The sequence below is a fragment of the Elgaria multicarinata genome, chromosome 6 (genome assembly GCF_023053635.1).
Source record: "Elgaria multicarinata webbii isolate HBS135686 ecotype San Diego chromosome 6, rElgMul1.1.pri, whole genome shotgun sequence".
NCBI classification, from domain to species: Eukaryota; Metazoa; Chordata; class Lepidosauria; order Squamata; family Anguidae; genus Elgaria; species Elgaria multicarinata.
In genome coordinates, this window is record NC_086176.1 from 85,027,944 (window position 1) to 85,051,105 (window position 23,162).

Genomic DNA, 23,162 nt, shown 5'->3' on the forward strand with positions numbered 1-23,162 from the left:
TTCAAATATATGGTAAAAAAGGAATATCTGTAATTGTTTAAAAAGTGTTGTTTCAAGTGAAACTTGTTAATTAATTTCTTGCACCTCATAACGTGTGAAAAAGGTGCTGTGGGTTTGATATTTTTCACATACAGAGCCAAAGTCCCCTCTCTTTTTATTTAGGATGTATTTAATGTGTGCCATGTGGCCCACTGTTAAACTATGCTTGTTTCCTTTTTGTGTTAAAAGGAAATATTACATATGGACCAGTTCTATGTGAACTGAATATGAGTACTTTTGACTTTAGCATTACTTTTTTTTCTATGCTAAGTAAGAGAGTATGATTGTATTTAACAATCCGGATTGGGCTTCTTGAATGACATAGTGAAAGATATAAATCCAGTAAATAAATTGGACTTCAGTGAGAGAAGGGAAACTAGACTAGATGCTTATCCTTAGTGATGCTGATTCCTAATTTGGGTTTGTTATAGAAGAGAAATGCTAACTGACATTTCTTATGTGCTTGGGATAAATGGTAGGGACATCTTTGGTTCTTAAGTCTAGAGGAGTTTATTGATGCTGATACTTTTAGGAATCATTAGCAAACTGTTGGACTGAGTGGAGGGGGAATCAGAAATGTATTATCTTAGTAGTTAGCCTTTAACACTGAATTATTGTTCATTATTATGCTATCTTAGGCATGTGAATCTGTACTCAGGTAAACTGGTATGTGTTGTGAACATGAGCTGCTTTGAGTATTCACACTTGCAGGAATGTAATCATTTGCTAGCTGTGTTTATAGTTTTCCTCTAGTGAGCAGCAATAAATGAGGGTTTGCTAATGGTTCTAATGGGGCACTATTTGAATTGTGAACTGTGAAGGAACATTATGTTTCTACTCATGGGACTTGGTTCTAAAGAAGAGTGTGTAGGCCATGAGTGTTGGTATCAAATTCTGGATAGATTTCCCCCCTTATAGTTAGGATGATGGGGATTGACATATACTTACATGATACATTTTTATTTTACAAGAAGAAAAATGGTACAAGTCAACTGCAATTGTCTGTATATGTGTGCTAAGTTCCCCTATTCTAAACATTTACACTAGTATAATGCCAGGATAACTGTGCTGAGCTAGATCAGAAGTCACTGGGCCCCATATGCAGAGCTTCATGACTTAGTTTTCCAGCCCAGGCATCCGTAAAGTAAGGCCATGTGAAAGGAGCAAGTGATCCACACATACAATCTCTCCCCTGGAGAGCAGATGCTGACCTGCATAGTTTATGAACATTATTTGAAGGGATGAAGAAAGACTTTGTCATATGTTGAGGAGAGATCAGATGATAGGTTCAAGTGTGCAGAACAGTGGTCAAGAATGAATGGAACCATGGCTGGCAATCTCTTCTCCCTCCCAAACAGATCTAGCCCAAGGAAGGTCAGTAGCAGACTGTCGAAGGAACAACTGGTCTATGTGCTTTCTGTCTGGCTATCTAATCCTACTGTAGTTCTGGCCAGGAATATACATTTTTCTATGGAAAATATTGGGTTGTTTCTATAGAAATGCTGGCTGGTTGGTTGGCCTGCTGTCCAGTGCAGTAGCCTTACCATTCAAACAAAGTAAGTGAGGAACATAGAAACTGCATTTGGGGCAGGGCCAAAGAGGAAAAGAATATAATGATCTGTGCAAATGCATGTCTTAAAATGGATAGTATCTTCTGCTCTCTCTTTTTTTTAAAAAAAACCCACACATATAAGGATAGAACCTCTGAAAAGTCAGTGAAGGGATTTGAAGATTGTTAGTAAACTGATTCTAATATCCAAGCAATGAAGAGGACTTTTAGCCATAATGCTTTAGTATGGTTTAAATTAATGATCAGATGCCAACTGATTCTGCTATTTCCAGTTACTATGCAAAATATCTGAAAATACACTAGCTTGCTTATGGATTTGTAACTAGTGGCTTTAAAGAGTCCAATCATTTAAAAAAATTACTAATATTCCTCAAGTTTGATTTTCTATAAATCTTCTTCAGGACTTGAACACAGATGAGCAAAAGCCATCCAGCAATCTCAGTTGCATTTCTACCACTAATGAGCTAAGTTCTCCAGAAGAGGAAGAATCTCCAAATGTGAAAAAGGCTAAGGTGGACATTGAAACAAAAAACAGCCTAAAAGCCAAAGAGTCAATTACTGCAAATGGCACCAATTTACATCTTAACAAGAACACACAATGTACTGCAATTATAGATGACAGTAAAACAGAGACAGAGAGTGAGCCTGAAGAAGGTGAAATTACAGATTCTGAACAGGAGAACTATAGCAGTGAAGATGAAGTAACGAGTGAAGAAACTGTATATTCAGAAGATACTGACAGTGAAGGTGAATTATGGGTTTTTACAAAATATTCTTAAATATTTGCATTTTGGGGAACAAGAAAAATAGGATGATGTAAAAAATTGAAAAATACAAAATAGATGTCTTCAGTGAAAAGACAAAAAGTTGTCCAGTATGCTCTTTCCATTGTCTAGTCTTCCAGTATTACAACTAAATATGGATTATATTGTTGTAAAAACACACACCAAAAAAACCCTAATATATATTCAAAAATTAACCTTGAAGTTCTGTGTTCTTCAGATAGTCAGTTAAGAAGATATCTAGAGATAGTATGCTTCTGAGATAGTATGTTAAAAAAAATCAGTATTTTCCTAATTTTCACAGTTTGCTGTTGAGAAACGCATGTATAGACTCTCTCGTCCAGGATGTTCCAAATGCTATGAGAAACACACTGTGTCTTATATTGCCTGCTTCTGGAATATAGGAGCCTAGGACTCGTCCATCTGTGTTAGTACCATCACTCAGCAGTCACTGAACACCGAACAGAAGTAGAGCTGTGCTGGATCATTCTAAATGCCTATCTAATCCAGCATTTTGTTCCCACCTTGGCCAACCAGATGCCTATAGGAAAGCCACAAGTAGGATATCATGAGTGCAGCAGCACCCTGCCACTCATGTTCCCCAGCAATTAGTATTGACACACACATTGGTTATAAGTAACAGGGCTGGCTAATAATGGTAAGTAATAAGAAACTTCCTCATCATCTGAACATATCTCCGTGTCTCGAATCTCTAGTAGCTGTCATGGAATTTACTAGAAGTATGGATCCTGAAAATGGCTCCTATGAACACAAGCTCTGTCCTTTCAGGTGTAACAGCTGTCTTCAGTGCCTCTTTCACCTACTCTGGCAATAGTGTCATAGTATCTCTTTGGGTACAAGCTCTCTTCCTGCTCTCAAATAGTGGGAGTTCTGTCTGTTGGCCTTGGTTGCTACTGGAAACAGTTGTAACTGTTCTGATGGTACCTACTTAATTAAATTTTAGTAACCAAGATTTTTCTGGCACAACAGAATAGTATGGTTGTCAGTTACCCTTTAGGAAAATATGCTAGTCAAAGTTTTTCTTGTGGATGTGCTTGTACACTTCATTTTTTCCAGGGATTTGATACATGGGATCATTTGGTTTAACTGATGCAGTGGCCAAACTCTACCTGATAATTCAAAAAGTTGTCCTTGCTTTGCCTATTGTTTCCCCCCCCCCCCTTTTATTTAGATGGTGACAAGATTTGGCCTCCTTGTATTAGAGTGATTGTAATTAGATCACCAGTACTGCAGATGGGATCTTTGTATATCATCACAGCTGTCAAACCTGCCACAATTGGAAGGTAATACAAACAGGTGTATAAGAGAAATCCAGACATATCTGGCTTGGGCGTTACTTATTTTACTTCAAATATCATAAGTTTTAAAGAACATCAGCTGATAAGACCTCAAGTGATATATGTATTGACTATAATGAATTCATTGATTTACCAGCACCTTTGAAATAGCGCACTGGTTTTATGAACATACCAAAAACATTTTTTTAAAAAAAGTTCAGTATATTCTCTGACTCCCAAATAGTAGCATGTCAGTCAGGAATAGGTGCTAGGGCAGTTTAAAACAAGAAACTGGGGTGAGGTTGAATTTTCTTTAAAGTCTAGGAAGGTGCCAAACGATGACAAAATACTATGAACTGAATACACCTATTCGCTTGTGGAAAGAATCAGGCAGAACCAGACTTTCCTGCCTCCTCCACTCCTCTGGAGTTTGTGAGATCTTGCTGTGTGGGGTGGGGACTATTGCACAGGGAGCTGAGTTGGAAGGGAGAGATCACAGAAAATCAGGTGGAGACACCTTCTGCCCCAATCACAAGTTTCCCTGAATTCCTCCTTCCAGCCCAGCACCCTCCCCCCCACCTGATGACACACCCCACTTATCAGCGTTCCCTGATCTTCAAGGATCATGGGGAGGGGAGGGGGCAAGTAAGTCAGATTGTGCTCGCCTTCCATGAGTGAATATCTGGTTCCAACCCTCATGTGCTTTGGGAATTAGTGGACTACAGTAAATAGTATTTCATATATCTGGTCTTGTTCAGTACAGTAAAATTGACATCCAAGAAGGCTATATCTGTGCAGTCTTTAAACTGATTTGACACAAATAACCAATGCTGTGCAGAGTTGATTATTTGAACAACCGTTGGTTATCATGCTCTGTGTCAGGCACTGTTGACTATTTTGTCGCATACAGTTGGTTACTTTCAGTGACTACAGAGTCTGCTGGTGAGAGCGACCAAAGCAGCGGCTGCCACTGTAGTCCAGATGGCAGAACTTGCAATGGCTGATGGGATAATCAAACACACTATTGACTAGGGCTGTGCTCCGCCTCGGACCAAGGCCCCGAATCCAAGCCGAGGTGGGCCTATCAGCTCTGAAGCTTCAGGCCGGTTCGGCGCTGGCCCTCGGCGGGTCCCTTACCTGCTGCCATGGCAGAGGCAGCAGTTACCTGATGCTGCTGTCTGCCGCCGCTGCATAAGCCCGGAAGTAGGCCATACGGCCTATTTCCAGTCTTATGTTTCGGCGGAGGCACCAGGTAAGTGGGAAGGGGAGATTTCTTTGGGTGCCAGCTGTGTAGCCAATACCCAGAAAAGTCCAAGTCACCTTGGAGGGCTCGAAATTCGCTTCGGCACCAAGGCAGGTCGGGCAACCCCCGAAGCACCCTTGAGCCAAACCAGGGCTGCTTTGGGGGCTCAGAAATGGCTTCTGAGGCAGATAGGGGGTTGGTGCACAGCCCTACTATTGACTAATAGTCAAGTTGACACTGGCTTTAATCCACACCACAGTTGATTATAATCATGTCGTGTGGGGAGTACCTCCTCCATAATCAACAGTGCAGTTGTCCAAACGTAGCCAGTATGTATAGAATTGTTACTATTAATTACTGAGGGCAGTTTCTCACAGTATATCTCCTCATGTGCTTTAACTATTGCCTCTTTTTACAGAGAGAAAGGTATGGAACACACGCTACAGATCCCAGAGGTTGGTGTTAGTAAGGTAATTAATTCTTTAAAGAATACTTACTTAATCTGAGCGATTATTAACTGAATACAAAATTAATTCTTGGGTTACTACATTTTAAATTTTGTGAGATAAATGTTTGCTATTAAAATTACATTGCAAACCAGAGGGCAAGACCTGTTTATTACTTTTGTAAGCCACTCTGGGAACTTTTGGGGCTGACATGTGGAATCAAAATGCTTTAAATAAATAAATAATAAAACACTTTATTTTTTATTAGTTCCATGCAGAAGTATACTTTGATCATGAATTGCAAAGTTATGTACTTGTGGATCAAGGGAGTCAGAATGGTACCGTGGTTAATGGAAATCAAATTCTGCAGGTGAGCACAGAAATTAATGTGCTATTAGCTGATCTATTCTTTGCCCACCAGTGGAAATTGTCACATCCTTGTGTTGGCCTTTCCTTTCTGACCGATTGCTACTACTGCTTATATCTGGGTTGTAACACACTATAGCCCTTAATCTTTCTCTCTGATGCAGTAGTTTCAAAACCTTTTATCAGCATTTACATTCTGCAGGTTACCATTTTATTTTATTTTGCTATAGCCTAAAACAAAAAGTGAGCCACATGTTCTGGAACACGGTGATGAAGTGAAGATTGGGGAAACTGTATTATCCTTTCACATACACCCTGGCAGTGAAACCTGTGATGGATGTGAACCAGGACAAGTTAGAGCCCATCTTCGCCTTGATAAGAAAAATGAATCTTCTAGTAAGTGATAAATTGTGAGTTGTAAAATGACATTGGCAGCTTCTAGGAAAATGTAGCTTTAAACATTATATTCTGTATATCCAGGTTTAAGGATGTTTAACAACATATATTATTAACTAAGAAGCATAAAACAAAGTAAGCTGTGTTGGTCCATAAGAATAACTCCCCAATCATGCAGTATCAGTCAAATATACACAAAATTCTGGGCAAGCTTTCAAGATTTCTTCATTAGGCAAAATGTTACAAAAAGCAGATTGGGATGGGTGTGCAAGAGTGCACGGAGGCTGATTTCATGACTTCAACATCATGTCTGCATGCTGAGAGTTCTAAGATGGACTGGAGGAAGAGGCACAGACTTAAATTGCTCCTCTCCCCTTGTATTGAAGCATTTCTGTGTGTTCAGTAAAATGCAACCTTCAGCCTAAAGGTATATGCCTCTGCTTTAGCTGCATCAACCAAACTAAATCAAGAAGTGAACTGTTCCAGACTTCATAGCTTCATCTCTATTTTCAGTTAAACTAGCAAACTACCATTTAGTACAGTACTCTGAATGGTTACGCAGAAACTTGTGTATTTTAGCTCAGGGATAAGGCAAGCTGCATCCAAGTCGATCCTAATTTCCTGCAACTCCCATTTCAACTGAAAGGAGTGCAGGTCAGCTGAGTGGGATTCAAGAACTGCTCTTCCTTTCTTGGCACTTCCAGTGCAATTAGGGGACATCCCAGAGGGTTCTTGGACATCCCTTCATTTTGTGCAGGGTGCTTGCTGAGTGAACAGTGGTGCCTTTCATGCTGTAATATTCTGCACAAAAACACTGGTCACGGCATTCAAAGGATGCTTGTCAGTTGAGAAGCAATACCTTCTGTGACTTCATCTCGTGGTACTGGGAGGAAAGAGGTACTCAGGATGGTGCTGAAAGGGCAAACTGAAAAAGAATTGCTGCTCTTTGGCTTCTCCAGCAAGCTTCACCCCTCTCAGTGCTGAATGAGGGGCATCCCAGAGGCTTTAGTGCAGCACTCTTCCAGCCATACTTCAGTCTCGAGTGCTGTACCCTCCCTGGCCAATATGCGTTGGGGTGACTGGCAGCTTTTTTGGGAACTACACCTCCCCCACCCACCCCAGGCTGAAGCTCAAGAAACAATACTTAATATTAATAATGGTGGAACATTGTTTTCCCATTATATGAATATACGTAGAGATAAAACTATACAAATATAATAGTCTGTGTTCAAAGAAAATAATTAAATGCTTCAATCATAAAACATGTAGTAATGTAAAAGTCACTTGTTTGAACTAGCAAAGTCCCGTTATTAGGATAGATCTGTACAGTGGTACTCAGCTGTAGTCATTGTTGAGTCATGTGGTGAGCCAGTCAGGATGTTTCTGAAAGGTGCTGTTGATTTGTATTTCAGTATATGCTATAACTTACTTCAGTCAGCTAAAACTAGGCTGGCATCAGTTTCTCAGAGGACCTTTTCTTCTGTCGCCCCCAGATTGTGGAATGGCCTGCCGGAGGAGATTCGTAAAATTAACACTATGTGTGATTTTAAGGCAGCTTTAAAGACTAGCCTTTTCCGGCAGGCCTATCCAGATCAATGTTAAATAATGATTTTTTAAGATGTATTGATTCCTGTTCTAATGTTGTTCCCCGCCTCGATCCAAAGGGAGAGGCGGGTAAAAAATATTATTATTATTATTATTATTATTATTATTATTATTATTATTATATTACAAAGTATAACAAGTTTTGTGCTGTTGCCTTATAACAAGATTTATATTGTTAATATATCTGTAGATGAATTATTACTGTATTTATATCCTGTCCTTGCTAAAAGGAGCTTAACGCAGCTTTTTATTCTTGCAACAACTCTGAAGTAAATTGGTTTACAGATGGTGAATAATCTAAGGCCCCTTAATAAGCTTCCAGAGTTGAATGAAGATTCTAATCTGACTTTCCCAGATCTGAACCTAGCAGACTAGGTATTATATTGTGCTCTGTCTATTTGCTAGTGGTTTCATTTAATTAGATCCAGGTATTTACTGCCTGAGCATATGGATAAATTGACACACTAGCTTTAGCATAGCAGTAGTAGGCAACCTGGTGCCCTCCAAGTGTTTTGTACTAAACCTTCCATAATTTTTTACTGTTCCCCGTGCTGGCTGGAGTTGATGGGAGTTATAGTCCAAAACATCTGGAGAGCACCAATTTGCCTATGTCAGAATAAATTGACTCAATGCAATTTTTCTCTAAACTGATGCCTGTCTACAGATGATTATCTACCAGTTTTCTTTCTTAATGAAATCATATTTTATATTTTTTTTCAGTTTGCCCTACACTGACAAAAGAAGAAAAGGAATTAGTTAGAAGAAAAGCATTAAAACAAATACGTGTAAAATATGGCTTACAAGTAGGTTTCTTTTTTTAAAAAAATGATTGGATTTGGGGGCCTATGATTTTTTAAAACATCTGTATTGTATTCTGTACAGTTGTGAAAGTTACAAGTGTTTGTGGGATGCGAATGAAACCTCTTATCAAACATAAGTGTGTGCATTCAGGGTAACCTTGTAGCAGGTGAACCAGTGACAACTAATTATCAAAAAGATGGCAGTCTGGTTTTTTAGACTGTGGGGCTTGGACACTATCCATTTCAGTACTGCTATCACACTACTTCAGAGCAGTCTTTCATGTATTCTTATCTTTGGTTAAGTTAAGAATACAAGAACATCCCTGCTGGATCACAGCAAAAGTTCATCAAGCCAAGTATCCTGCTTCCCACTGTGGCTAACCAGGTTCCTGTGGGAAGCCACAAACAGCCACAACCCTTGCAATTGCTCTCCAGCAGCTGGTGTTCAGAAGCGTATCATCTCTCTGCATCCAGGGATGGGGTCATTAACATCCATCGATAGACCTATAGGTCTCGCCTTACTAATTTGTCTAATCGTCTTTACAGCCATCTAAGCTAGTGGTTGTCTTTGCATCTTGTGGCAGTGAATTTCATAGATCAGTTATGTATTATGTGAAGTACTTTCTTTTGTCCTGAATCTACTGCTAGTCAATGTCACTGGATGACTCCTAGTTCTAGTATGAGAGGAAGAAACATTTCTCTCCACTCATTCCATATCATGCATATTTTATAAACCTATATCATGTTTTAAGCATATCTAATGTACCTAAAAGTTTGCTGTTGAATGTCATCTTTAGAAAGAAAGTTTATAAAAACATGTTGATTTTTTTTGAAAAGAATACAGAATACGAAAATGACAAAGTCATGAAAAATCCAAATTACAAAGACAGAGCAGGAAAGCGCCGCGAGACAGTTGGAAGTGAAGGCAACTTTCACCGAGATGATGCTCCAGCCTCTGTACATGTGTAAGTTGATTGGTATATTATTCCAATTTGCAAGTCTTATTTTGCATACATACAGTGCACAACCATTTATAATGCATACATCAAGTTCTTTAAACCACAAATCATATTTAATTTACAAATATTACTGCAGTACAGGAAATACATTTAGGCACTGGTATAAAATATGGATACACAGGCTTCACTGAGTAGGACTGAATCTGCAAAATAAAATACTTTTTTAAAAAAAACAAAACCTGGGCATACTGATTTCCAGATTAACGCTAAGCGAGCATTCACCAGGAAAAACGTATGCCGTTTGTGAAAAGTTCTCAGTCCCAATCCTAAATACAATGTGTGTCAGTGCACAGAAGACTTAACAGTGCTATAGCCGTTGAGACACCAAGATAACTCTGTTCTCCTATGCTGCTCGTTCGTTGCATTCCTACTGAAACATGTTACTACCACTCCAAATTAAAAGTAAAGAACAGTGCCAATGTAGCGCTTTTGGAGGTGACCTCCATAGTTTCAGTAAAGCATGCTGGTGAGACTTCAGGCCTGCTCATGCTCAGCACAGCCTCTGTGCCACCTAACAATCTTGTGCAATAATGTAATGCAGCAGTTGGCTATTGTCAGCAAGTCAGTACCAGTATCTACACTGTTACATCAGCACAGCCAGCCTGCTTATGATCCCAGCATACTACATCCACCAATAATGCTTTACTATTTTTTTTAAAAAAAATAAGCAGTTGTTTGCTAGTATGGCAGCTTACAAAATGTATTTAACTGTACAGTATTTGTGGGCTGACCAATAGTTGATGTTCTCTGGACAGTTAACTATTTTTACCATAAAGATTCAAACAAGCAGAAAATCAAAACAACAAGATCACTTAAATAAAACCACCAGTAATTAATTTAGTAGAGCTAAAGGCAGTAAAAGGTCTTAAGAGTAAAACACCTGGGAAAAACACCAGGTGCCGAAAATATTAATGTGGATACTACACAGTCTTCTCTAGGGAGGGCATTCCATTGAACACGCTCTCTCCAATAGCCATCTGTTGCACCTCATTTGGTGGGGACAGCCTGTGAAATTGATCTTAAAGTCTGATAGTAAAATTAGGACTGTCAGACTATATAAACAGTGAGTAGGATTTTTTTCCAATGGTTTTTATATATTGTCCTCTATATGTGTATTAGGTGCTGCAGTTTGCTTTTATTTATTATAAAATTATTACCTTTTGGTCCAAAAAAGGCCCCCAAGGCTGTTTACTACAATATAAAATTTTACAAAACCAATGAGTGTTAAAACAACTTTAAAAAGTCACTTCACAACAGACAAAGGACCAAAACGTCTTGCCTACCCTACCTAAAAGTTAGCAAAGAAACCAATCTAACTACCTTGGGGAGGAAGTTCCACAATCAGGGTGCCACCACTGAAAAGGCCCTGTCTTGTATCTTGGGGCAACTGAACTTCTCTTGCCAGTGGAACATGGTGCAGGCCTTCTAAAGATGACTGTAACTGATGGGCAGGGTTCATGTGGTACTTCAAATATTCTGATCCCAGGCCATTTAGGGCTTCTGAATCAGCACTTTGAATTGGGCCTGATAACAAATTGGAAGCTAGTGGCACATTAAACAGACCTGATGTAATATGATGGCAAATTAAATAGGAGTGGTGATACCCCTGAACATTACGGGGTTTTTAACATTTTCTTACATAAGAAGGCATGTTTGTATATTTTTCAAAACAAGGGTAGAAATAAGAGTAATGACTCCAGTGTATCTTCACTTAAGTTGTAGGAGAAACAAAATGTAAGAAATGAAAATGTTAAATATTTCTCTTTTCTTCTATATTATGTTTTGTTTTCTGTTTTTAAAAGTGAAATTAGTGATAGCAACAGAGGTCATAAAATGTTGGAGAAGATGGGATGGAAGAAAGGAGAAGGGCTTGGAAAGAGCGGTGGTGGAATAAAGGATCCGGTAGGTCTGCTTGCATTTAAAGATTTCATAGAAATTGAATTAAGGCTCCAATCCTATACTGATTTCTTATACTTATTTCTAGGTAGACTTTTATAGGATTGTGCTGTAGTATGTAGAGTAAACTTAGGCTTCAAACCTGTGCATGCTTACTTGGGAGCAAGTCATATTTAACTTAAATGGGTCCCCTGAGGACCCGTGCATAGTATTGAGCTGTTAGTGTAGTACACTAAAATCATTATTTGTAATATTTTTAAAAGAGATGTGTTTTACTGGATATAGAAGAATTGAAAAATGAACTTGTTTATTATTAATGCATATTGAATAATGGATACGTTGTAGGAAAACAAATGGTCAATGACCATTTCAGACATAATGCTAAACCATAGTTTAGCACTTCGTAAATGAGTACACTTGGGTTCCCATACTCTCGTCTCCACTGTAGCTATATGGAGGAAATTGGAAACATCACTTCCTGTTCTGAACTAACCAGTTTGTGTTTAATCCAAAATGAAGGAAACACTGTTTAGTTTAAAATAAACAACTCAGAATCATAAACAGTGTTATCTGGTTCAAAACAGGAAGTGCAACCATGCGGGAGGGAAGGATGTGAGCCTGAGGCTAGTTGCTACTGATTCCCATAGTACTAATCCATGGGTTTAACATTTCATACTTAAAAGACCAAACAAGTAGTTGTGTTGGGAAACAAGACATAAGAGGAACTTCACAGCATTCAAGTAGCTGAGGTGGGCATTAACTGTAAGGACAACTTAGGCATGTCAAGAATAAGGCTTGAAAACTGACTAGACGAAACCTATGGCCCATAGGTAGCGTCTGGAGGATGCAGGACTGCCCGCTCCCTCGCAGCCATGGCAAAGAGAAATGTGCCAACTACTGCTACATGCTCGCAGACGCAAGCTTGTAGATAAGTAAAAGGGGGTGTGCTGGTGGAAGAGGAGGGGAGGAGAGGAGGCTGGGGACCTGAGGATACAAGCTATTCCCAACCTCCTCTCCCCCTCCCAAAGCTTCTGCGAGATGGGCAAAAACACACATCTAGCTAAAATGCAAATTGGAAGACACAGTGTGCCTCCCACTATACATTGGCTACTCATAAGTCTCCAAGTTCAGAGGCTTACAAGTACCCAGGATGCTTCTCATAGAATTACACCCTTATTCTACTTCTATGGAAATATAAAATTGTTTTTAAATGCCAGTCATTCTAAAGGAGAAATACCGTGCAAAATCCTAATTGTAAGGATCCAGTATTATATTTACTGGAATTGATAAAGCAAGCCATTAAATTCAAATTTCTCACTGATCTTTTCATTTTTACGGTTTGCCAACAAGCCCAAAAAACCATGGCCTTTATAGTTCTTATTACCACAACATACTATTATAACTGAATAAGAAAGTATTTCCAAGATACTTGCAGTGACTTTAAACTAGAGGGATGCTCATCAGTTGGTTAAAAGTTGTAGGGGGAAACTTTCAAACCATAAGAGCTGTCCAGCAAAACTCTCATTCATTAGAAGCCTTCTAAGAAGGAAAGTTGAACAGACATCTGTCATGTATGGTAGAAATAGCTTGAGGCAAGTGTTTGAATTGGACGATTCATTGGTTCACCTGACTGAAACATGCTTTTGAGATTTGAAGATGCCAAGCTAATTCCAGACCTCTTTTGCATACATAAATAATAAAGGGAAAGGACATTGGCTGTTTTCATAAAACAAACAGTGTATCTAAGTGGGCATTTGAAACTACAATAAAATAGTACGATTAATATCTCTTTTAATGTTTTTTTGATAATGTGATTCCCCCCCCCCAGTTCAGTTTATTGCTCAATAACCAACTAGACTTTTGCATGTACCTCAGACTAAGAACACAAAACAAAAAAAGTAGAGTAACAACATACAAGGAAATCAAACTGATGATTCTCTTAAGCCTGACAAGATATTAAAGTTATGGGAAGCATGTTTGTGATTGAATTTGTTTATTTGCATTCAATGTCTGACAGATCAAACTTCAGCTGCACAGAAAGCATGCAGGCCTAGGTGCAAGTACTCCTCTCTCTGCTGAAGAGGTTCAGATAATCAATACTAAGAACAAAAGGAACTGGGAAAAAGCAAGAGAGAGATTTGCAGAAAATTTCCAGGATTCTAAAACACCGAAAAACGTACCAAAGGATCAGCCTTGGGTTAGAGAAACTGCAGAATGAAATTCAGAGTTTAATTTCTTAACATGTTTAAATAGTTAAAAGATTTTTATTTTATGCTAAAGTGGAAGCTGGGTTATTTGTAGTATATTTCTTAAACTGCTGAATAGGCTCATTAACTGCAATTCATTGTTCAGTTTACATGCTGTTTTTATTTAAAGCATACTTTTCAGCATAAGATATGCATGAATTAGAATGGCCCAGGTCTTGATTGAAGGGATTTTGAGAATAGCATTGTGGAACATGTGGATAATTTAGGAGCGAAGTCACTTGCTCATTGGTTGTTTTTAACCCACCAGGTCAGTGAATGAAATAGAAATTTTTAATCTGTTTTTGGACACTTAATGGATCTCAGTGTGTGGACTGATGCAAAAAAATGCCTTGTAAATGTTAAAACTTTTTAGATTTTTAGAAAACGAGCAGCACTGATACACCTCACTTCATTCATATAATATGAAATTAACAGACTAACAATGTGTTAGACAACAATCCTATTTTAAATGTACTATCACTGTTTTTGATGAAGAAATGTACAGAACTTTGTTTTTCTTCTGTGAAGAACTGTGAGGATTGTATATAAAGCCTGTAGTACTCTACTGAGGTAGCATGTTCAAAAACTGCCGTGATATTCAAAGCTGTTCTACACATAAAGAATTGCATGGTACAGTCCTACTACAGAATTCATCTGGGATACCATATACTTGCTGGGTTAAAGAATTCTCTGAAAAGCTAGCATACATGGACATCTCTACCCTAGTCTGATTCAGTATGTGCAGGGAATTCTATGGTAGAGGCGTTTAGTAATGTATTTTGCAGTGCTACAAACCAAGAGTTCTGTACCACAGTATTCTTAAAAGTGTAGATTAGCCTTAGTAAGTAGGCCACTATCTGTCTTCAAGCTATGCTGCACTAAGCCTTGAAATCAATGGGATGGCTTAAAGTTTCAGCAGACTAGTACTATTTAATAATCTATTGGGCCTGTCATGTATCCATTGCTGGCAATGGAATTTAGTCCAGGAAAATTAGTTTTTCTTTATTTTCTGCTTCAGAGCAGAAATTGGAACACTTATTTATTGAAATGTTAATAAACCAGTGCTTTAAACTTATGTGTTGAGTCTTTAGTTCATGAACATTCTTGGAGGCAGATGGGAATGGGTTCACATCAAGCTTTATTTGTATTAATCTATTATGCTACGTGTACATATAGGTAGACCAACCTGATTTGGGAGTTATTCAAACTGGCCAGTACCTGAAAGGGTGTGTACTTTATCATAATATACTTTACTCTCAAACCATGAAGTACTTGCACTAACTACTCCAAGCAAAGCTTTTCTTCTGATCTCCAGTGGCTTTAAAGGAACAAGTCACTATTTAAGCTTTTTGCAATGCAGGGGAAGAGGGTTAATGCTAAACAATTTTAAGTTTCTTTGGAAACTAATTTAGACTCTTAAGATTGCAGCTAGAGTTCAATTTGCTTCAGCAATTAAACTGATCAGAACTGTCTTAATTCTCCAAATGGCACCAGTTATTGCTTTAACATGTCCCCTCTCTTACCTTTTTAACAATGCAGTCTAGATTTATTGAAACTACTGTGACATTTGCTATTAAGGTAGATTCCCCCTTAAGTATAATACTTTACATTCCTTTTAATCTCATAGTGCTACACTAGTTTCTGCAGTAGTCAGCTATTTTTTTTCAAGTAAACATTAGCAATTCATTTTAACTATTGCACCCCATGACATTGCCTTAATTGTATGAATCTCACAACTTTAGAGCAGAAGAGCAAAATGACACTTTAATCACATTTCAGGAGGAAAGTTTTACACTGAACCCTTTCACAGTAAAATCTGGAAAGACCATTTTCAAAATACACACAGGTCAGTACTACAGACATGTGGTAAAACAGAATTACATTCTTAAGAAAAAATGATGTAGGAGAATAAAAATAAGCTGAAATGAGTTTTTCTACACCAACATCTCACTTAACTGCTAATAGGTCCTCTTAACACTTGTAGAACGTAAGAGGTACATAGTATTAACACAGTACTGCATATTGTAGTTTAGAAAAACTTTCTGGTTTGTTGGCAGAGCATCCATTTTTTGAGATAATATCCATTGTCTTTTGTATGGCAATGCTCTCAGCTGAGTCCGGCTTTTTCACAACTTTCTTGCTCAACCTATTGAGGAAAAAAAATGTTTATGGTTTGACTTGTCTAAATACAAATAGTCCATTGCTCCTTGTGCAGAAGCCTAGATTTAACGGAAGCTTTGAAGAAATAAGACCACTGAATAGCTAAGAACACTACAGGAAATATTTCCTTAAGCAATGTTGGAAATATATGCAATGAGCAACAGTGTTCCTACACAAGACAGGAACAAGACTTGCTTTTGCAATTTTGATTTTGGAGGTTGTAACCAATAAATGCAGTACATATAACTGCCTTATTTTCTCAGTCCTCCATAACTTGACTTATTGATTGTGCAAGAGATGTATCTAATATCATTTACCTATGAGTTTCACACATATTTAAACATTTGATATCCCAGTGAGTGGTTTGGCTGCAGCCATGATGAGAATCTGATAGAGCGATTCTTGACCATCAAGCCTGCTACTTTCATGTTACCTAGCCACTACAGAAGCATCTTTCCATTTCCCCCTTCCCCACAAAGAAACTGCAAGGGACATTGCCAGAAACATAATGAACAAAGGAAATTTTCCACTGAGAAGAAATAAGTATGTGTTTGAACTGAAAAATCTTTCAAAGAAAACAAGTATTCTTGCATTGTGTACTCCTGTGGTCTTCCCACTTGGGGCCGGGGTGGGGGGGGGAGTAAAGGAAACCCTACAGCTTACTGGATTAATCTTACTCACCACTCACCCACCCGCCTCCAATTCTGCCTGTAATATCTAAGAGGAGCGCAGGTTGCCTTGCTCCTAGCAAGTAGTATATCAGCCAGGTACCTGTGGATTTAAAGTGTCATTCTGACATATAATACAATTCCCAATAACATAACAAAATTAAATTTGTGAACCAACAAGGATTCCCTATACGAGTTGCCATATCTGATTTTTACAAAGCTACAGCTGACTTGTGCATGTCAGCAGATTCACTTCCGGGCATATGTATAGAGCAGGGATGGGCAACTTGTAGGCCAAAACAGCTGGAAGGCCACAGCTTTCATTAGCCCTAGCCAGCATAGCCAATGGTGAGGGATGATGGGAGTTGTAGGGCAAAACAGCTGGGGGGCAACAAGTTGCCCACCCCAATATAAATGCACAGACTCTCCCCTGCCTGCCCCTTGAGCTCCAATTAAGTTTGACTTAACCCAAGCCCAATTACAACTGGGAGGGGAGAAGATCATAGCATGATTAATGCTTCCCTCTTCAACTCTGTGCACACACACACACACTGCAGTTAAGTTCAGAAGAATCCTTCCAAGGTGGAAGGCTTTTTTCCAAGCCAAATTGCTGTGGCTAGGGGGAGAGGCAAGTCACGCTGTGTCCAGTCTGTAGGCCAGAGGTTCCCCATCCATGCCAATGTCACATAATTTCGTTTTTGCTGCTACAGATTACCCCTCCAAACTCTATAGAAGGGACCTGACCTAGCAATATGGCAGAAGCTGCACACACAACCTTCCCCTGGTGGATCTCTGCTTTTTGAAATCCTGGGTGTTGGACATGCGCCACCTGTATGTGCAACTGCTGAAAACCACATAAGCAAAGCTTGGAATCAGTGTGGGCTCCCTGCTTGGGCAACTGAGAACAGTTATGTGGCACAAGACTCTTTCTGCTACACCACAGATACCCCTCTGGAAATTAGAACAATCAGAACTTCTATACATGCACTTCAAGGTTGCTGCTTTTTTTTTTTTTTTAAAGCTATTAAGTTTTACGAATGCCAATATTGTCTATGCTCAATATGAACTGCAGCACCACAGAAAGAGCAGGATATCCATTCATTCTTCCAACGCCAAACAGAACTCTAAGTGAACACTTCTCAAAGATCCATGGAGTTCTGAAAAGCTCAGTTCTTCGTCAACACTGGCTCATTAAATTAAGAGTTACTGGCTCAAGGCTTCCTGCTCTACATTAAATCTCGGATCTGGTCACTCGTAACTCAGGCATGGCGTGCCCACGTGGCCGAGTGAAGTGGGTACGCAGGTCACATTTTTGAAACGCTCTCCTGCGCTTAAAATCAAAACTCACGGGACGTAGAAAATCTGTCCCTCTTTCTCTCTGACGCGCTAGTTTTATTACGTTGAGAAGCGTGCAATGGGCTCCCTACAGTCTGTTGCACGCATGGAACAGGCCTTAGGTGGGGTTCTTGCATTACTCTGATGCTCAGCTCCTTTCCCGCACGGCCCAGTAACTGGAACAAAGCGAGAAGAGCCCATATTGTGGCGCGGCGCGGCGCCATGGCATGCCATGTGCCTTTGGAAACTAACGCGGTGAGGGCTCGTAGGGTGGGCTTCGCGCGTTACCCCAGAAGCAAGCAGCCCTTCAACTGTTGGTACTATTCACACGAGCCCTAGGCCCACCGGCTAAGAAAAGGAACCCTGCGCGTGGTCAGAGGCAGCGTGCTATTCCAGAGGCTTCACTGAAGCCTTGTTCATACTCCCCTCCCCACAAAAGCTTTAAAATAAGATACTGACAAGGCGGAATGTTTTATTTGCTGTCCTGGTGTGTTAGGCTGCAACTCCTACTGTTCCCTGGGAATGATGGGAGTTGCAGTCCAACTCATTTGGAGACCAACAGGCTGGCAAAGGCTGCATTAAGCTACTTACCCAGTTTGCGGAGAGAAGAGGAGCGGTAATCGGTTTAAAATAATAATAATCCCACAAACAAAATAGGATTTGATGCCGATCTGCAAATCCGACTCGCGCGTTCTTAGTCACTAAGGCTGCAGTTCGGTAATCGCTCTTACCAGGGAGTAAGTCCCATTGAACTCAGTAAGACTTGCTACTGAGAACTTCAGCCACTTTCGCTCCTTTTCCGCCACTGCGGTCTCCTCCCGTTCGCACTGCAGTCTCGGCTTAATTTCATTCCCTACTCGGAGCGCCTTTCAATTATTTCCCTTTTCTGCGGCAGGTTTGCCAAACCAGACGCAGTTCTGGCCCACCCAATTAATTCTTTTTCCAATAACTCCGGGGGTTTATGCATTACCTCCACCCAATAAAGACTTGTGTCTGATCGGATGCAAAGCAATCCTCTTAAAAGCTTCGGAAAGAAAGCCGTAACAAACCCCAAGAATCCCCCTAAATCACAAACCGCCATCTTGTTCTGCTTCAAAGGTCCCCTGCATCACGTGCTTTTTTTTTTCTTAAAGAAGCCGTGCTCAATTTTGTCTGCTATATAAAAGCAAATTGTCATTGAAAACTCCTTTAAAGGCGTGCAGTTTCTTCTCTGCAGAAACATTTCTAAATTGTTTTGCAAAAAAAACCACTTTACAATCATTTACAAAAAGAAGTTGCAAATATCTTAAAAGTGATGATAAATAATCACGCACAAACGTAATTAGTTGAGTTTTATTTCATTTTTAAAAAGAATAAACCTACATCCTTATCTTCCTGGCGACTTCCCTATTTAATTTGGTTATCGGATATATTTTTGTATCTCTTGTTGCAGGCAAGCAGCATGTCTACACATCCATCCTAGCAGTATAAAATTACACACTTTGGGGAAGAAAGTTAAAACCAGATCCATGAAATACAAAATAGATCCTCATGATTTCATATGATTTTTAAAGGGGCAAACCCAACCCAAGCATCAAATCAGAGCATATCTGCCTCTACAGAATGAACCATAAAGCCACAGATCCAGCACTTGTAGGCACCTTCACGGGACAAAAGCATGGATCCTCATGATTTTTTAAGCAATATAACACAGCATCTGTGATGTGATTGCGATTTGGGGGATTTTCCATGTAAAAATCATATAAAATCATCTAGATCCATGTCTTGGATCCATGATGGTATGCCGTGAGTTTTAGTGTTGGGGTGTGTGCGCGTTGGGAGGGGGCAGAATTCCTATATATTTAAAAGCAGAACAACAGACATAAATTCAACAGGAAGAGGAGTCCTCCTGGCTGATGCTGTACCGTTTCCAACAGTATAACTTTTTTGAGATGGTCCAAGAAACTGTACACAGTATTCTAAATGTGGCTTTGCCAGTCTTGTAAATAAACCCACAAAAACTAGCCTGCATGGTTGTTGCTTTTACTCAGGGCTGGTGCTACCATAGAGGCCACTCAGGCGCCCGCCTAGAGCGCCAAGCTAAGAGGGGCTCCACGCCACGCAGCACTTACATGCTTTGGCTGTGAGCCGGGCCGGGCCGGTCTGTCAGCTGGACCTGGGCGGGCAAGATGGTGCCCCATGCCCACCCAGCTGAAGCGAAGCCAGGGACACTGGGGTGGGGTGGGGGCTCAAAGTTCGGACTTCCACCCGGAAGCCACCCTCCCAGAGCCACTCTAGCCACCCAGAAGCCGCCCTCCCAGAGCTGGGAGGCCGCTGCCAGAAGAAGAAGAAGAAAAAGCACGTGGCAAGCTTGACCCTGGCTCAAGCCAGCCTCTGCCTTACTCCCGAGGAAAGGGCACCGGGTCACCTTGCCTCTCTCCTCAAACAGGCCGTGATGTCCAGGCAGGCAGGCAAGCGGGACTCTCTCTCCCTTCCCCCAGGAAAGCTAGGGACTTGTGGACTCCTCACAAGGCAAACTCTCCTGCTTCCCGATCCTGTGCGCATGGATCAACAGGACTTGCATCTGAGAAAGCGTTGCACCAGGAGGCACCAGTGCGGCCCGATCTGCCTATGCCTCCTTACTCGGAAGCCTTATTCCCCTGAGTAAACGTGTGCAGGGGACCGGGACGCCAGGATGCATAGCGGGTTGTGTTCGCACGGAAGTAAGTCCCGGTGAATTCCAGATGGCTCAGTCCCAAATCAAAGTGAGCCAGTCCCAGCTCTTCACTCGGTGCACACGTTCAGACTTCTGCGCCATTTGGGAGGGGGTGCAAGTAGCTCGCCTTGTCTAGGGTGCAAAATAGTCTGGCACCGGCCATGCTTTTACTAGCTTGTAGTACTATGCTGGCCATGGAGGAAGAGAAGCCCCCTTATCCACAATAAGCATGGGTATGTGGTCTATGGTCTAGAAGTGTAGTAAAAACAATTGCCTTCTACCAGAAAAGGGCTAGCATGATCCACCCTCCCCCCACCAGCCAACTGCACTTCTGTATTGGTCAGAGACAAGGTGCCTTTCCTTCCTCTGCAGCTATCACAGAAACCAAATAGCCGCTTCACTCACTTAGCTGCATGGTGTTCTGTGCCCTCACTTGCATTGAATTCCTGGTGACCTATGGTGATCAGGCGAGTTATTAAATAAAAGGCTGAGTCGGGCCGTAGATTTAAACAATGGCAGTTACTTGTCTTCTTTCCAGTCCCTTTCATAATAATTCCTAGCACAGAATGTGGCCTTTGGACTATCTCCATTGAATTGATGCTTTCAATGAGCTCCAGACAAGCTGGAGGGGGTTCTGAGGAGGGCAACGAGGATGATCAGGGGTCTGGAAACAAAGCCAAAATGTTAGTGAGACAGGACTTACCTTTGCAGAAGCCGTGCTGATTTTTTTTCATCAAAGCTTGGTCTTCTATATGTGAATTACTTTTATTTTTAATAATGCTTTCAGCCAATTTACCTGGAACAGGCATTAAGCTAAGTGGACTGTAATTTCCCAGATCCCCGCCCCCTGATCCCTTTTTAGAAATTGGTGTTTAGAAATTAGCTATCTTGCATTTCTCTGGTACAAAGGCTGATCTTAAGGACATGCTGTATATTTTTGTTAGAAAATCAGCAATTTCATATTTGAGTAAGAATGATACCATCTTGGCCCAGTGATATGTTTGCTTTTATAAGCTTAGGTTGATATACCAACTACGCCCTTATCTGGACAGAGATAACCTAGCTACAGTTATCCATGCTCTGATAACCTCTCGTTTGTGTTATACATGGGGCTGCCTTTGAAAACGGTCCGGAAGCTTCAGCTGGTACAAAACAGGGCAGCCCGTTTACTAACAGGGACTGGCCGGCGAGATCACGTTACACCAGTCCTTTGACAACTTCATTGGCTGCCAGTCCAGGTCCGATTCAAAGTGCTGGTATTGACATTTAAAGCCCTAAACGGTTTGGGGCCAAGTTATTTGAAGGAACACTTCCTCCCATATGTACATGCCCGGACCTTAAGATCATCTACAGGAGCCCTTCTCCGTGAGCCCTGCCAAAGGAAGTGAGGCAGGTGGCTACTAGAAGGAGGGCTTTCTCTGCTGTGGCACCCCAGTTGTGGAATGAGCTCCCCAGAGAGGTCCGCCTGGCGCCTACACTGTACTCCTTTCGTCACCAGCTGAAGACCTTTTTATTCTCTCAGTATTTTAACACTTAATTTTAACTTAAATTTAAATTTTACTGTTTTAACTCTGTATTTTAATTTTATATCAATTTTGCTGCGTGGTTCTTATCCTGGTTGTGCTTTTTATACTGTATTTTGTATTTGTGCTTTTAACCTGTTGGTTGTTTTATTATGGTTTTAATTTTTGTGAACCGCCCAGAGAGCTTCAGCTATTGGGCGGTATAAAAATGTAATAAATAAATAAATAAATAAATACTTTCAATTTGCCAATAAGGTTGTCTCAATAAATACTTGTCTCAATACAGATCCTTGAAAAATTATGTAAACTGTTCATTCCATCCTCAATCTCTTTCCTGAATTTTAGCCAGTTCATGATCCTTATCAAGACCTGTCCTTTATGCCATCACTTTTATGTTTCCTTGGGAGATTTATTATTGCACTCTTGACTAGGGTGACCATATGAAAAGGAGGACAGGGCTCCTGTATCTTTAACAGTTGCATAGAAAAGAGAATTTCAGCAGGTGTCATTTGTATATATGGAGAACCTGATGAAATTTCCTCTTCATCACAACAGTTAAAGCTGCAGGAGTTATACTAGAGTGACCAGATTTAAAAGAGGGCAGGGAATCTGCAGCTTTAACTGTTGTGATGAAGAGGAATTTTCCCCAGATTCCCCATATATACAAATGACACCTGCTGAAATTTCCTTTTCAATACAACTGTTAAAGATACAGGAGCCCTGTGTTGGAATCCTGGATTAGGATTCAGGTTATGTTTCCACGGATTTACTAATTGCTGAGGAGCTGGAGGAATCAGAAGACTCAGCAGAAAACTTAAAGGTCAACGTTGCACCTGGACATTGATGTCATAATTGAATAATTGGTAAATTGATTGTTTCAATTAAGGGATTGCAAGCAGTTGCATCACTGTACAGTTAGCCTATAAAAGCAAATGTATTCCCATGTACATGTATCACTCCATCAATCACTCAAAATGAACCACTAAGAGTTGTATCAGAGCTGTATTGACTGACCGTATGTAAGTATTTGTGATTGCCATAACTAAATTATATTTTTATATGCCAGTAAAGGTTT

General features: G+C 40.3%; 1 protein-coding gene, 1 long non-coding RNA gene and 1 other non-coding gene across 4 annotated transcripts in view; 1 reads left to right on the forward strand and 2 right to left on the reverse strand.

Annotated features, from left to right (window-relative positions):
• The window catches only part of AGGF1 (angiogenic factor with G-patch and FHA domains 1), a 29,138-nt gene extending 14,361 nt beyond the window's left edge, over positions 1 to 14,777 (forward strand). Inside the window, exons 6-14 of one of the 2 annotated variants that reach the window (XM_063127958.1) lie at positions 2,011 to 2,356; positions 3,584 to 3,695; positions 5,351 to 5,402; positions 5,647 to 5,748; positions 5,975 to 6,140; positions 8,466 to 8,548; positions 9,383 to 9,510; positions 11,367 to 11,466; positions 13,478 to 14,777. In XM_063127958.1, the coding sequence (XP_062984028.1) occupies positions 2,011 to 2,356; positions 3,584 to 3,695; positions 5,351 to 5,402; positions 5,647 to 5,748; positions 5,975 to 6,140; positions 8,466 to 8,548; positions 9,383 to 9,510; positions 11,367 to 11,466; positions 13,478 to 13,678 (1,290 nt within the window). In that variant the 3' untranslated portion in view covers positions 13,679 to 14,777. The remainder of the gene's footprint in view (positions 1 to 2,010; positions 2,357 to 3,583; positions 3,696 to 5,350; positions 5,403 to 5,646; positions 5,749 to 5,974; positions 6,141 to 8,465; positions 8,549 to 9,382; positions 9,511 to 11,366; positions 11,467 to 13,477) is intronic. The other variant, XM_063127959.1, reaches the window with a different exon arrangement.
• Positions 14,778 to 15,457: 680 nt separating this feature from the next.
• Positions 15,458 to 18,954, reverse strand: LOC134400327 (uncharacterized). Its single transcript, XR_010025573.1, has 2 exons — positions 18,461 to 18,954; positions 15,458 to 15,852 (listed from the first exon to the last, which is right to left on the reverse strand). It is a non-coding gene; the product is annotated as an uncharacterized LOC134400327 (long non-coding RNA).
• LOC134401001 (small nucleolar RNA SNORA47) lies at positions 16,008 to 16,136 on the reverse strand. Its single transcript, XR_010025632.1, has one exon. It is a non-coding gene; the product is annotated as a small nucleolar RNA SNORA47 (small nucleolar RNA).
• Positions 18,955 to 23,162: the final 4,208 nt, after the last annotated feature.